We start from the raw sequence: 15,242 nt of genomic DNA, 5'->3' as shown, positions 1-15,242 counted from the left end.
ACACACTTCCTTTGAATGGATAGATAGGAATCGCTGGGCACGAGGACTACTGTACCAATACTATAGCGCCCTCTTCCGAGCGGAGGATAACATATTGAATGCTACTGTATTAACACATAGCTATTAAAACAAAACACATAAATACAACTAAAGCGCTGAAATAATATCATTGGATCTGGTTGTTTCACAACTTTCACGAAATTATATACATGCAATTATTATTTGCTTATTTAGCAAACGCCTTTATCCAAGGCGACTTACAGAAACTAGGGTGTGTGAACTATGCGTCAGCTGCAGAGTCACTTACAGCTACGTCTCACCCGAAAAACGGAGCACAAGGAGGTTAAGTGATTTGTTAAGAGTCACACAATGAGTCAGTGTTTGAGGTGGGATTTGAACCGGGGACCTCGTGGTTACAAGCCCGTTTCTTTAACCACTGGACCACACAGCCCCCTCTAATTGCACTCACATGGTGCAAGGACTGGATTGTGATGCCTCGTTGTCGTTCAAGTTCCATTGCGGTAGTGGTGGTGGTCTTGTTTAATTGTAATATACACCTTGCATGTCCTTTTTGAATGAATGCTTATAAACTGCATAATTAACACATATATGACTTGAATCAAGATATGTGCCAAATTTACAAATATTTTTACTCCAAATGGATATTAAATTAGGATTCTCAGATGTTATTTTTTTTTTTACTCAATTTAAAAAAAAAAAAAGACCCGTACTGGCACAACAATAAAAAAAAGTAACACGTCATGGGTCTGAAATAGCAGTTTCATAACAAAAATGTCGGTTTCAGTTAACTTTTTTTAAACGCAGGGGAAGTAGGTTTTGAGACTTAATCGGAGTACCATTTGATTTTAGTGATAAATTATCTTAAACTTTAAGGTGGTTAAACTGTGCAACAGCAAATGCGGTAACTTTGGTGCCACCTGCTGGTGAAAGATGGGAACTTCGGATTTCATTGAGAGGATCTGCATAATAAGACTTGGTAAACTTAACGATGGTGTTTCATTATTCTATCCCTACAACACCAAACAAAGAAATATCAACTGTCGTTGGTTTAAATTTTATACGTTTCCTTTTGCGTTGAAATTGAAGTAATACGAAAAGAAACCCAAATAAATAAAGAGATACATCAAGAAATAAAAAGTATAGCGTTTTCAGAATGAACAGGTTTATTAAAGATCACAGGTTTATTTGCTCAAATCAGTGCCGTTAAAATCAATCCTTTCAGTGGAGTGGGATTCCAGCAGCAGCATTTCATTTACTATCAATGAACCCACACATTGAAAACAAAATGGTGCATGAAAGAAACTGAACATGAAAATCACAGTGTAGAAATATGTTACTTCAGCGCCACAGCTTGATAGAAACGCCCGTGATGCAATTTTCCACCTATATGTTTGGTACTTTTCGTTACCCAGTTCTAGGAATTACATAAAGCAATGACATGTTTAATTAACAATTCTGTTATATAGTATTGATTGTCCAAACACCTTACAGTACTTTCTGTATTGGGTTACTGTAGTATTTTGACAATGCTAGAGGATTTGTTTACTTGTGTATATGGGTAGAAGGGAAACCTGCAAGGTCACCAGTAACACAAACATTTACATTCTGTTGTTGCATTAAATCAGTTCTTTTGGAACCTGTTGATAATTTACAACAAACGTGAATAGTTCTACTCCTTCTGTATCAAACATGTGAATAGTTCTACTCCTTCTGTATCAAACATCAGTCTGGTAACAGCTATTGCAGTTATTTATCAACAGTATTAATTGTAAAAAATAAAAAAAAAGTCACAGAACACAGTCTGAGTAAGAACAAAGTAAATGAAAATGAACAAATAATAAAATAGAAACTTTTTTTTTTTTTAAAGGGGGTAAGTACCGTAACTGTACTTTGTGGGTCATATTCAGTAGAAGATAAGAATGTGTAAGTCCAAAAAGATATTTCATATGTCAAAGTATTAGCTCAACGAATATCTCATTTCCTGCAATTTGGATCATACAGAATGCAAGTTTCAGTAAGACAGTGTAAAAATGCATCAATGCAGCTATTGGTGTGACTAAAGTAATGTCAAGCATGCCCACTCTTGATAGTGTTCATGTAACTTACTAAATTGAACACATTTATAACTGGAAACAGCCCTAAACCAGTTAACAAAACACAGTAATATGCAGTAATTATATATTATTGAAAATCAAATCAAAGATTACAATTTTACACGTTCTTATCTGCTATTGAACTGATCCATATGAGAACGAATTGAGATATTTTGTAACTAGGAAGATCAATATTAAAAAAAAAAAAAAAATAGCACAGGTATCATGCTGTACACATTTTGTACAAGTGCATTACCTTATGAATCGATTTGAAAATGACAAAATGATCATTCTAGCTGTTGATTTGAAGGTAGTAAAAAGAACATTCAACAGTCAGTAAACTATAAGATTGATCTATAAATGCAAACCAACATTTAAAACCAAGTACGATTGGTTTTGGATAAACGATGAAGCACCAAAATGTGTTGCCCTGATTTTATTATTTTATTGATGGCTGTTTTTCAATCCCGATCCTTTCACACTCAGTTATTTCAAATGTATTGTTTTTGCTTCTTCGGGAGCCTTCGGGAGATGCTTCTCTCTGTAACAATAAAGAAATAACAAATCTATGTAACGATCCAAACAGCATCAGATCTAAGGGTTTGTTCAGCTGTTGTTTTTTGTAAAAATGTTAATAAAAAATAAATCAGTCTGGTAAACGAGAACTACCTATTTAACTACTAGCACCTCCAAGGTTCAGTTGTATTTGGAGGCTTGTGTGAAGAGTCTACGTGGTTTGGTTTATTGCTTAAGAATATAAAGTGTTCTCAATGGATGGCTTATTTTTGATTATTATCTGAACAATTTTCAATTAGGAAATCGGTTACCGATTGCACCTCTAAACTAAATGAAAAAAGAAAGCGAATACCCTGCTCCCATAGGACAGCAGTTAACATTTTACTGTAAATCTACCAGTATAGACTTACAGCATGTACCGTATTTCTTTACCCAATGTAACATACAGCAAAGTTAATAAAGCATGCATCATGACTGATTCATTATTACATGTACTGGATTTGCTCTCATATTATTGTTAGCATTACCTTCTTGCTGCATCATCAGGTTTGGCTATCGCTGCGCAGTGGACAGTTCTATGTTTAGGTACCTCCAAGTGGGACAGGGGCACAGATGGCTTGAATTTTGAAACTCCCCTCTGCCACTCTTCATCAAATGACTGGGCTTCAGCTGTTTCGGAAGAGAGTATACATTACAACTGGCGGCGAAATTGCTTTGCAAGTTTCAGTGTTCCTCCACGGTAAGAGTTACAGCCATCTGCTTGGCTGTTCATTTGAGTTTGTGTTTGTTTAGTGCTCACAGCATACAAGTGTGTGTGTGTGTGTTATTTTAAAACTGGATGTGAGCGAAATGATACCTAAACTCAGAGTGGACAGCACAGCTATCTGATACAAGTGATTGAAAAATGTCACTCGGCAGGTGCTTTTACAGGGGAAAAAAGGGAATGTAGAAAAAATAAAAGCATACTTTCATCTAAGTTGAGAAATTCTTCGTTCCTTTCCTGATCGCCAGTCTTCTTGTTTTGAGACTGCGCGATGACATGCGCACGGTCATGGATGTGATGCCCAATAGCCATCTTCTCTATCCCGCTCTCAGAATCCTTCAGTGACCGTCTAGTCTCTTTGATCTGCAGACAAAAATGAGAGTGGGCTTAGTTTAGTTTAAAACATCTTTCACTGAACTATTATTCAGTACTGAAACAAAATGGTCGAACAATCAGTGACAATCTCTTTGTAATCCATGGTCTCAGTAAGATAAACGGTGGCAGATTTCAAATCCATATTAATCCATCTGGTGGCTTTTTTTCCCACCAGCAATACACCTAACACGGAGAGGTCCAAAACATTTTTTTTTAAGATTTCTTCAAAGACAAAAAGCATCACCTAAAATGCTGTGCAATTATACATTGGGTTGTTTCGCTGAGAAAAAACAAACAAACATTGGCATATTTATGTGGGAGAGACACCAATAACTTTCATCTGTGCTCAACTTGTTATCAATGACTTCTAAGTTCAGTAAAATCAAATGCATCTTAAATACTTGCAATGGGTACATGTCAAACACACTCCCCTCCTTATGAAAATCCATTTCAAATCCATCATTAGAACAGTAACTCATTTAGAACAGTAACCATTTAAAACCACAAAATGACATGATAAATTAGAATCATTTAAAATGTGACCAATGTGAATTTCTTGGCTATAACTTCTGCTGAGCAGAACAATGCCAGGTGATATTTTTAGCTGTGTGCTGCCAGTCAATAAGAATAAAAAACATATTCCTAGCACCTCTCTGTAAACAGAGTGTTAACGATATGTCACAACTCAATCTTTATATCGGATACAGTAAAGGGGAACACAGATATTTCTTTCCCTCCATGACATCTTTTTGTAACCTTTCAATCTTAACAGTAAAATAATGGGAAGGGAACAAAACACACTACTTTCCTTAGCAACAGGATAGAACGATATATCAGTAGGTGGTGATGTTCTTTGTGTGAGAGGACAAGTAACTGTTAGGATTTCAAACTGATAGGCTTTTGAATGCTAGGGAGTTATTAGTAGAAGTTATTAGTAGAAACCCTTTGATAATTTACCAATGGCTTACTGCACAATGCAATATAAATACAAGCAATAAAAGACAAGGCCAGATGGAGTAACCCTAAAAACAACATGTACTGTAACGTTTTCCATAGACTATACTGATCAGCAGAATAACAAAATACATCAAAGGGTTTACACCTCCTATCATTATCTTTCTACTGTGTCTATTTTTAAATAGTGATTACCTTACTCATGGGTAAAATGGTTCACCTTTGTATTTGCTCCAAATATAATGGTGTTCCTATTTAAAATAATTTCAATATAACGGCTTTGTCACTTACCCCTCCTGGAACTCTGCGAGTTTGACTTGAAGCCTGGAAAACCTTTGCATGTTCGTCCCCGACCTTTGAGTACATCATCACTGAAGACGAGGAGAACGAGTGTGCATTGGAGTCCAGAGAGAAGTTATCCTGGCATACACAGAAACAAACATTCCTTATGAAATACATATATATTGTTTTGTTTGTTTGCTTTTGTAAACCCACAAAGCCTAAAAGGTGGTTTTTACATTTTGAAATGCATATTAGCTGTGGTATGCTTTTTAATAATAAATATTCAGAATATGTGTTACTGATCAATGACGTTTCCCATTAAATAGATTGCCACTGTGCTAGTCCATAATTTAAGGTTTAAAACATTTTGGATAAAAACATCACATATCAGTTTTGCTAGTAGAAACTTGCCTTTGAAGTATAATAATGTATGAGTCTGATTTCATCTTCCAGAACTGTACTTCCCCCGTTATTGCTGCCCTCAGAGCTACTTCTTAATACCTCATAATATTAAATACACTAAATTCAAATCCTTGAATGCATATGCATAGAGGTTCATTTTAACACTGGATACCAGATTTCAAAGTTCATTAAGGGACACCTCGACAGGACTAATCCCTGCACCTGGTTCCATATCCCCATCTATGCTAAACAGGACTATGCACGAGTAATTATAGCCTAAACATAACAATGTCAAATTCGAATCTAGAGCTATTCTCAGTCTAGGCGGCTGTGCTTGCTTGTATCCTTTTTTGGGTTTATTGGGATACTTACAATGTTTCTGTGCATGTCTCTCATCGTGTTCCTCATGTTTGCCATCATGCTGTCCACCATGCTGAAAGGACTCCTTCCATCTGCAGCCTATTGAGAAGGGAGTATTCACAAAGACTCACAATTACTTATGCAATTGTAATCTTATTGTCTTAACATGGGTAAATTAAAAACTGTCAAGATTATATTCATGTTCAAATGCCATGTTTAATTATCTATACAGTGATAAAGTGGGAAAAACACAATTGATCATTTTTGCAAAATAGAATTTGCTATTCTCAAGGAACAGTGCTATTTTAGGGACTCCTTATGGAAAGGTGTCAGAGGCTGGTCCCTGAAGATGCTAAAGGGAAGAACGCTGATAAATGTATAGAAGACCCTGGTGACTCTGACCATGTCCTTATAAAAGCAGCTAGCTCTCTCCACCCCCACCCAGTACAGGGTCTCTTTGTAAAGGAACATGCTATCTTGAATGCATTTCATAAGTCAATCAAACACTACATGTATCAATTACAATTTCCCTTTAAAATAGAAAAGAATTGTGCATGCACTTTACATCTGCTGTATATGTGACATGTATATGGTTTATTCATTCATTTATTTATTTTAATACAATCAGGAGCATTATTTAAGTTCTAAACTTACAGCAGAATACATCTGTGCAACATTGCATTATGTTAGTGGCAGCAAAGCACACACTTGAAAATGCCAATACTGTATATACGGTGCTACTGATTTTCTGCAATTTTGAGAGTTGAGTTAATTCATCATGTCACTTCACTTTGAAAATTACAAGGCAGAATTAGCAAAGAAACAACTGGGAGGATCAATTATGCATTTACATTAAAAGGGGTGCTATTTAAATTACTATCGGGTGATACAGAGCAGTACACCTGTGTAGCAACAAGTCAGTCAACACAGCTTTTTTTAAAAAGTGTTTCATATTTTATCCTGGTTATTGTAATGCCAGTAAAAAGCTAACCTTCATTTGTGGAGTACCATAAATAGGATTACTCTCACATGACATTGCGGGACTGTTTTTTATTTGTAGACTGAACTACAGTGTTAGTGGAAGACTGTAAATATGATTCTCACAACAGTGCTGGACATTTGTTATCTGAACTGTTTTAATATAATTAAGTTTTCCTGCTTATTTTAATACCAGAAATTAGCCAAGTGATGTTTATAAACATTATGACATGGAAGTGTCTTCAGGTGTTTTACTTATTATTACAGCAACAAGAGAGATTGAAAATATTGGCTTTAATAAAAAAAATAAATAAAAAAAATATGGTAATATTTATTAATTTATGGTGGTAATATTTATTAATTTACTTATCTTAACTGTCAACATTATATTTATGTTCCAATGCCATGTTTAACTATCTATATATTGATAAAAACATTTTAAAAAAGTGGCAACAACAGAATTGGTCATTTTTGAAAAATTGAATTTGCATTTCTCCAGAATGGAAAATCAGCAGTCCTAAAAAGTGTTTTGTCTAATGCAATATAAAATTGCATTAGTCAAAACACATACTGCATAAATAGGGCCCTTCATTTTCGGTTTATACTGATTTTTACCCAGGTTTTACAAAAACTATTATTATTATTATTATTTTTTTAACCGATTTTTCACCAGAATTTTGGACCACTCAAGTGCATAAAAATAGACGATTCTATTAAGGAAATACATTACATTAGATATATGTGTTTATGTTAATATTAAATCACACTATATATGCGAAGCTCTGCTTAAAGTAAGGTAATGTAGTGGAAGCTATATATACACACAAACACCCACGCACATGCGTATCTGTACATACTTAATAAATATCACGCCCATCACGTACACATTTCACTTTACAAATAGTGCAGATAGTTAACAGCTTTCATAGCAATTACAGTTGATTTTAGTTAACTACTTTTCATGCTAAAATGGGTAGAAAAAGAAAAACGGAATACACTTGAAAGTGAATTCCATGTATAGATGGCAAAGCCTTTTCCAGACAATGGCAGCATCACTTTAAAGAAAAATAAAAAACGAAAATGAAGGGTCTTGTGTTTAAAGTAAAATACATTTTTAAGTAAAAAAGAGAAACTGAAATGATTTCCAAACTACATCCTCTCACCACCGATTTGTGTGTGATGCTGGGGATTACTGAAGGATTTAGCAATGAGATAGATGCATATTCTTGGAATTATTTAGGGATCTGATGGGATAAGCCACTTCAAACCACTGAGTCAGCAATTTCAAAGGTCGTGCCAAAGTAAAACTATCAATGCCTATGCAAGCATCTATGAACTAATAAATCCCATGAGGCAATTTATATTTCTGCATGGGTCATATTTTTAGATTAGATTAATGCACTTTCCATCATAAGGATGGTATGATATCGAACAGGTTATTTTAAGTGTGTCGCGGTACATACAGCTGTGGTGATGGATCACCCATGCTTATTACTTATTAATATCTGTTTTGGTTGATGAGCTGCTTATTCAAACTAGATGCTGTACAGTTCCTTATTAAAGATTTTAATTACCTGCTAGACGGAACAGGCTTATCTCCTCATGCTTTAGAACAGCTGCAACACTATTTTAGCACATAAGTCTTATGTGCAAGCTGATGCCTTTTTGAAGCACTGCAAGCGGCTACAGGTAGATGTTCTACGATAGGTGGTTTTTCCCATTTACACTCAACCATACATAAAGCAACAACTGAGTTCTCAAAATCCCTTTAAAAAGATGCATCATTGACCGTGCTCTTGGTCACTGCTATACTGGACACCAGGGCCAGAAACCAGAGAAAATGAAAACTCACTACATTACTCAGTGGAGATGGCATAGGAGTTTTAAAAAGTGTATGCTTTTATGACATTGGGTTCATTGCAGTTTATACCAATTCTGTACTAGGACTTCAAATCCCTATAGAAGTACATGGTATAGTATAATTTGCAGGATTAATGACCAGATAACATATAGCTATTGGCTTTATCCTATGCTATCCTTTTTTTGTTGATTTAATCCAGGACTACATTACATTTACAGTGCCAGTTATGAGTTATACAATTGATATAAAGCAAGTAGAAAAGAAAATAAATAAATAAAACACAAATCTATATAGCATATAAAACAAATAAGACTGGGCTCGATTTTTTCCACAGTTAAATGAGTGAGCGATGGATAAGACAGATGCTTTTGACTGCTTGCATTGCTTTATAAGGGAGGTCTGAGTGTATAGAATGGACTCACATGGTCTCTGCTCCTTCATCGCTAGTCACGTGTCTGCGGATTGCTGAGAGCACACACAGGAGACTGGGACTGCAGTGACACCAGTGGCATTCCAGCTCTGCTTTGCTCAGCCTGTAACACTGAGTACACTGACCCCAGTCCTTTTGCTTATGGTTCTTGATGTGGGTTCAGCTGCTCTGTGTGTTTTCACTGGTTATGCAGATGGCCTGGAAGAACCCATACTGACTGTTCTCCAAATTCATTTTTAGCTAATAAACTGTTGAATGGGAGCACACAGATAATACATTGAACAATGCTCTTCAGTGCAACAGAAAAAAATATAAATAAACAAAAACAATAACAATTAATAACAAGTTAATTTTTTTTTCAAAAACTGTATTTTAACACTCTTAAGCCTGTATGCATCAGATTATACACACAATTGCTGCTAGCTGATGTATTCGAGTTCAGTTTGCCCAGCAGAATCTCCTAGGACTACAAGCAATGAATACAGCATACACAGTCAACAAACTAGAGAGAACGCTAAGACAATTCCCACATAGCATGATTCCTAAATACAAGATTCACATCAAATATCAATGGGCTGGTTCCCAGATGTCACACAGTAGCTCACTCCATAGAAGCACAGCTTCTTGGAATAACAGCGATACCTGATTTATAAAGGCTGCTGACGGGTCACCACACTGGGTGAAGCATGTGTACCCTTTCATTGACTTTGTGTCCACGTGGATAAGTGAGGTTGGTAGGGTCACATTCACAAACTATTTGGTTGTTTTATTGTACACAGCAGATGACAGCTGGAGCTTGACGCACTATCTATCTATCTATCCATCTATCTATCTATCAATCTATCCTGATGTCCTGTATGTTCTGGAGTTCAACTGTTAGAGCCAGCTGTGACACTGAAGCCAAACACTATGTCAAATACTCACAGCCAACAGGGCAGCAATTAAAAACTTGGCACTTTGAATATACACCAACCTGACCCTTAACAAACTTTAGTTTTGTAGAAAAAAAATAAATAAAATAAAAACCTTTCCCTTGAAGTCACATACTTCATTTTCTCCATAAAACAAAATAAATATGTAGGCATCCACAAAGCTTATTGATTATAAATGAATTGAAAAATGAAACGATTGGTAAAATAATAATAATAATAATAATAATAATAATAATAATAATAATAATAATAATAATAATAATAGTAAAGCTGTCTAGTCTTTAACAGCTCAAGGAAGCGATTTGGTATACATTCAGTTTTGTTTTATTTCTAGACACTTGAGACCTGCCAGGTTTTATATATTGCATGTTCACACAAGGCTCTCAGCTTGCTTCTGCGAAGAAAAAAAAAAAGGTCATCGCTCTATGTACAAGCTGGCATTTGATGAAAGCAATTACTGGGGATAAATATAACCTGAAGAGAGAGGAGTCGGTTTAACACTCGACAGTTAAAAGAGAATGCAAAAACTATGTTTAGCAGGTCTGTGCTTTTCAAAGCAGAGCCAGCTGGTCATCATAAGACCCTCTGCTGTAAGGTGTCCTCCGGCCACTCAACAATGAGTTTTATTTCATTTTCAGATACAAAGCCTTGCTTTTCTGCTAAGTGCAAACAATACCTGATTTCTTCCTGAAGACAACCACTGTAAATGCTCACAGTACACAGGCCAGCCATTAAAAACTGTATTCAAACCTGGTAACCTGATCAGTAATTACAAAAAAAAAAAAATCAGCTATCATAACTTCATTTCAGTAAGGTAACTTTGTCAAAAGCAGAAGCATTGGTGGAGTGAAATATTTATGTGAGGCTAATTTAAGGCTACTCATGATAAAATGAAGCCTTAACAATATCATGATCACTGGGAATACTAGAAATCATTTTTCCAAATAAACACACTTACAACTACCAAATTAAAATCCAGTATTATATATATATATATATATATATATATATATATATATATATATATATATATATATATATATATAATGTTAACTCGTTTGTAACGTGTAATACTGCAAAACCTGTCAATGTAGAAATGTTAGGGCATACAACAGAACAATACAGCCCACTGCTATAAATAAACCCAGTTAAAGATAACGTTGTCATCTTACAAGACTAGGGGATGGATGTTCAACAGTAACCTCCTGTAACCCCTGGATGACATCCTTTTGTGTTCATTAAGTCTCATATCATTGCGCTATTGAGTTACAGAGCATGTCAATTATCCACCATGTTCTGTTTTCTTTTTTCTATGACCCACAGCTACCCAGGATCACATAACACTATTTTTATGCAGACAGAAAGTGCAGATGCTATGCAACTAACTTAGCTTACACCAGGTTCAATGTAAAACAAACATTGATTTTCCAACTACAGTAATTGGGGAGCTGGTAAGTCTACCAGTTTAGCTTAAAAGAAGATGACAGTTTTGTTCCATTTTAAATGACTTGGCATGGGAAGCCTCAGCTTCTTGTAAGTGGAATACTGAAAAACCTGTCAAAAGAAATGTGAAGTGTGATGATACAATCTGCCTTTTCTTTAAACAAACCTCCCTCAAGGCTTGTGTACCAACGTTCAGAATGTGTTTTAATCCTAGTCTTGATTGACAGGCCGGGATATGAAAAACTCAGCCTTGAGATGCTCTGTGTTCCTGGACTCTCATGCAATGAACTGACAGTAACTTTACCTCTCGGCTGCCTTGGCCAGGACAGGGAATATAAGGGAATATGAATCACAGGTCATTTTTTCCTTTCAGTAAGTTGGCTGTATGATGACCCCAAACTTAAGTCACATCCTGTTTGGAAGCTAGTAGCCGCAACTATACTTATAAGTTCGCTGAATGTAAATGACAAAGAATAAAGCTTTTTGTCTTTTTTATTTTTCTAACTAATATTATTATTAGTGTTCAGTGGCTGCCACTAACCAAGTTGTGAGTGTATGTTTTGCACTCTTTTTATGACAGATCCGAACTGCTTGTATGAGAAACACTTTCAGCTTGATTAGAGGTAGCCACCAAACAATTACAAACATACAAAAGCCTGTGCCATGTCCAAGGAAGGATCCGTGTTATCATGCAGGTTGTAATATTGTACTCAAACTCTATCCAACAGTAGTCCCTCAGCTTATGACGTCAGTTTATGAAGGGGGACAATGTGAAAAAAAGCCATGGGCTTAATATACTGGTCTGCTCAAACAGGTATTACAATTGCGGTCTACAAAAGTGTAGCAGGTTTAACAATAGTTTCAATCTTAGCTGTATTTAAGTAACTGCAGTCATTTTTCTTTTCACCCTGCACTTTGATCAATTTCTCATGACAATTATTAAGTTACTGGGGGGGGGGATGGCACGTCATTAAAGATAAATATTCCATAATTCCTGATTAATCTTTCCATGTTTGGAAAATGAAAAGACTGGTTGTAGCTGCCCATACCCTGTGATCCTCTCTCAGTGCCATGTTGGAATCGGAGGACCCACGCTGATCTCTAGTTCTTTCTCTTCCATCAGTGATACTCAGAAAGGGATCTCTTCCAAAGGGGTCGGAGAAGCTCCTCATCATCTGATGGTGTGCCCGGAAGGGATCGCCACTAAAAATTAAATTAATAAATACACTGACATGTTCTTCATGTTGCAGTCATTGGCACAACATGAGTAGGGTGGGGTATTTTAAAGTGGGTGGGGTATTTTACACCAATATGATTAATATATAGGTTTAAATAGCCTGGTAGACTTGACATCTATAGAACTAAATTACTGGCACACAGATGTACTCAGTGTTATCCATGCTCATAAAAAAACAACAAAAAAGGATGAGAACCCTAGCATAGTATATCATTTTTTCTTTTTACTTCTATTTTCCATTTAAAAAACCTGACATGCCTCCCTTCCTTCAAGCTCAAGCACAGCTTAAATCAGTCATAGACAAGAAACTCTACTTGACATTTGCTTGCAGAATTTAACATGGGGGAGTTTTAAAATAATCAAACACAGTAGTCTGTTGATACAGTTATAACTTTGCAATGCTAGCATGTATTTATTTGTTAACGAGAAGGATAGTTTTAACAAATACTTTGTAATTCAAGGTTAGAAAGTTCACTTGCCTATAAAAGTCTTGCTGTATGGTGAATAACAAAATAGTTAAATATAGATCATGAAAGTGTCCTGTTATGTCTCTAGGCAACTGTTTTTCAACAGTGTAATTATATCTGCAGTTTGCTAACTATATTTTGCTAACTATGTTTCTGCTTTGGTCAGCATGATCATGCTTGTTGGTTTGAAATCAGGACAACATTTACTGTAATTCAAGATGTAACGGATGGAAATAAGACTCCCATTGCATAGCAGTTAGGTTAGGTCCATTCCTGGATTTACTATGAGTTTAGCAAGACACACCTGAGCTTGTTACCTTTTCACACTGTGGTTAATGAAGCTCATAGTAAAATCTAGAACAAGTGAAATGCTATGCAATTTGATTGTTATTTCCATGCCTTATTAATAGTGATTTCCACTGTAGGTTACTTAAAAGCTAGCCATCAAGCAATTATGATGTTTGTCAGCCGCATTTTTTTTTACATGAATGCATGACGTGTGATGTTCTAGCGTTGTTATGACGTGTAATGTGCCAAATGTAATTTTCAAATTTCGGAAGCAATACCGTTACTTTTTATCTCAATTTTTTTAAATACAAATATTTGTATTTTTTAAAAAAATGAGATAAAAAGTAACGGTATTGCTTCCGAAATTTGAAAATTACACGTCATATATATATATATAAAGAAAAAAATAATAACACGAAACCATTTTTTAAAAAAACGACATTTTGCAGCTCAAACTAATACTATATACAATGTCCAAGCCGCCGCTGATTTTATAAATAATAAAGGATCTCGTGATCATGGATTATCAATCCTATTCGCAGTATAAAGCATTTATTTGTGTTGGCAGAATAAAATACTAACATTAAAGAATGCAGGCGATGTTTATATATGAAGCATCCCTATTTGCAAAAGAGCCGCTTTAGCTTAACGGAACACAACAACACTACACACGCACCAATATCACACCTCAGACCCACTGCCAAATTAGGACAAGAACTCGCAAGCAGGCGAACAAGAATAACCTGCAAAAAGCAAACAGAATTTTTTTTTTTTTTTGGGGGGGGGGTCAAAATAAAAAAGTCCCTTTTTCTGCTATTCTATGGTTGTGCAATGCAGCAAAAACATATGGACAGCTACACTAAAGCAAGGAAACACGTAATTTGGACCTAAATTTGAAAGCGCTTCTTACCATTTGTAAAAAGTAAGAATGAATATAAGGGAACTCCGAGATAAATGCATACATTTACTTACGTAAAGAACGGGTCTTCATCAAACTCCCTATGAAAACTGTTAAACATTTCCAAGTTTGATAGGCAAAAGACAAAGATAATAAAACTCAAAACCCCAGCCTCAGACTAACACAAACGTCCTAACTTCTGAGTTCTCCTTTTTGCGTGACCAAAATGTTCCTGCGTCCTTGTCGCTGGGCTGGCACTACAACAGCCTCGCAACATTTGAGGAACACTGTTGCCCTCCAGACAAGAGCACGTGACCTGTTTCTAGCTCTACCATAAGTCAGTCTTCCAGAGAATTTACCAGTTGGGTAGCAAGCATTCGGGGACATGCTGGAGTGGCAAATGTTTTGATTTTAAAGCTGGTGCCATGGCAACGTGCTTGTACAAGAAGCAGCGCATGGCATTATGCTTCGAAGGTTCTGGAGCACTGGAAGGATTGTGTTCTCTACATATTTGAGATGGCGAGTTAGAACCATGTGGCCCAACTAGCAATAGCGTTGGACAATATATAAGGGTGGTCAAATGTTTGTTCAACACATTAATACACAAAGCATCTTTAAGAAGCGTTCTGCAACGTTCCTCCTAAACTTTTTTTTTTTTTTTTCTGGGGATCAACAAGGTGTATTTATGAGCTTACCTGCACAAAGATGTAAGCCCTGCCCCAGCAGCTGTTAGTCATTACTAGTCTCTGAAGTCAAATCTCATTTACATGAGATAATTAAATAATAGCATATGCACATAAATTGTCTCTTACACCAATCAATATATTAAAACACCGAACAATAGTAGTGATTGTTTAAGATTTATCTGAAATCTACCACTACGATTTTGCAGGACTTATTTTACACGCTGTGCTCTGAATTCTAGAAGTCCTGCTGTACAAA

At 35.8% G+C, this 15,242-nt stretch overlaps 1 protein-coding gene across 1 annotated transcript; it reads right to left on the bottom strand.

Moving 5' to 3' along the window:
- Positions 1-1,166: 1,166 nt before the first annotated feature.
- Positions 1,167-14,587, bottom strand: LOC117416936 (myeloid leukemia factor 1-like). The gene is made up of 7 exons (XM_034028436.3): positions 14,375-14,587; positions 12,460-12,613; positions 5,779-5,865; positions 5,014-5,142; positions 3,597-3,756; positions 3,158-3,299; positions 1,167-2,655 (listed from the first exon to the last, which is right to left on the bottom strand). The coding sequence occupies exons 1-7, from the start codon at positions 14,419-14,421 to the stop codon at positions 2,601-2,603; spliced, it is 774 nt and encodes a 257-aa protein (XP_033884327.1). The 5' UTR covers positions 14,422-14,587; the 3' UTR covers positions 1,167-2,600.
- Between the last annotated feature and the right edge of the window lie 655 nt (positions 14,588-15,242).

This window comes from Acipenser ruthenus, chromosome 12, assembly GCF_902713425.1.
Source record: "Acipenser ruthenus chromosome 12, fAciRut3.2 maternal haplotype, whole genome shotgun sequence".
In the NCBI taxonomy this organism is placed as follows: domain Eukaryota; kingdom Metazoa; phylum Chordata; class Actinopteri; order Acipenseriformes; family Acipenseridae; genus Acipenser; species Acipenser ruthenus.
The sequence above is the reverse complement of the archived record's forward strand: the minus strand, read 5'-3'. Positions and strand labels throughout refer to the sequence as shown.

Excerpts from the sequence above, each read along its gene's own strand:
- LOC117416936 (XM_034028436.3), bottom strand. The coding sequence starts at position 14,421 with ATGTTTAACAGTTTTCATAGGGAGTTTGATGAAGACCCGTTCTTTAC. Across the intron at positions 5,143-5,778 it reads GAGACATGCACAGAAACATT|GATAACTTCTCTCTGGACTC; the intron begins GTAAGTATCCCA and ends TGTGTATGCCAG. Across the intron at positions 2,656-3,157 it reads CCTGATGATGCAGCAAGAAG|AGAGAAGCATCTCCCGAAGG; the intron begins GTAATGCTAACA and ends TTATTGTTACAG.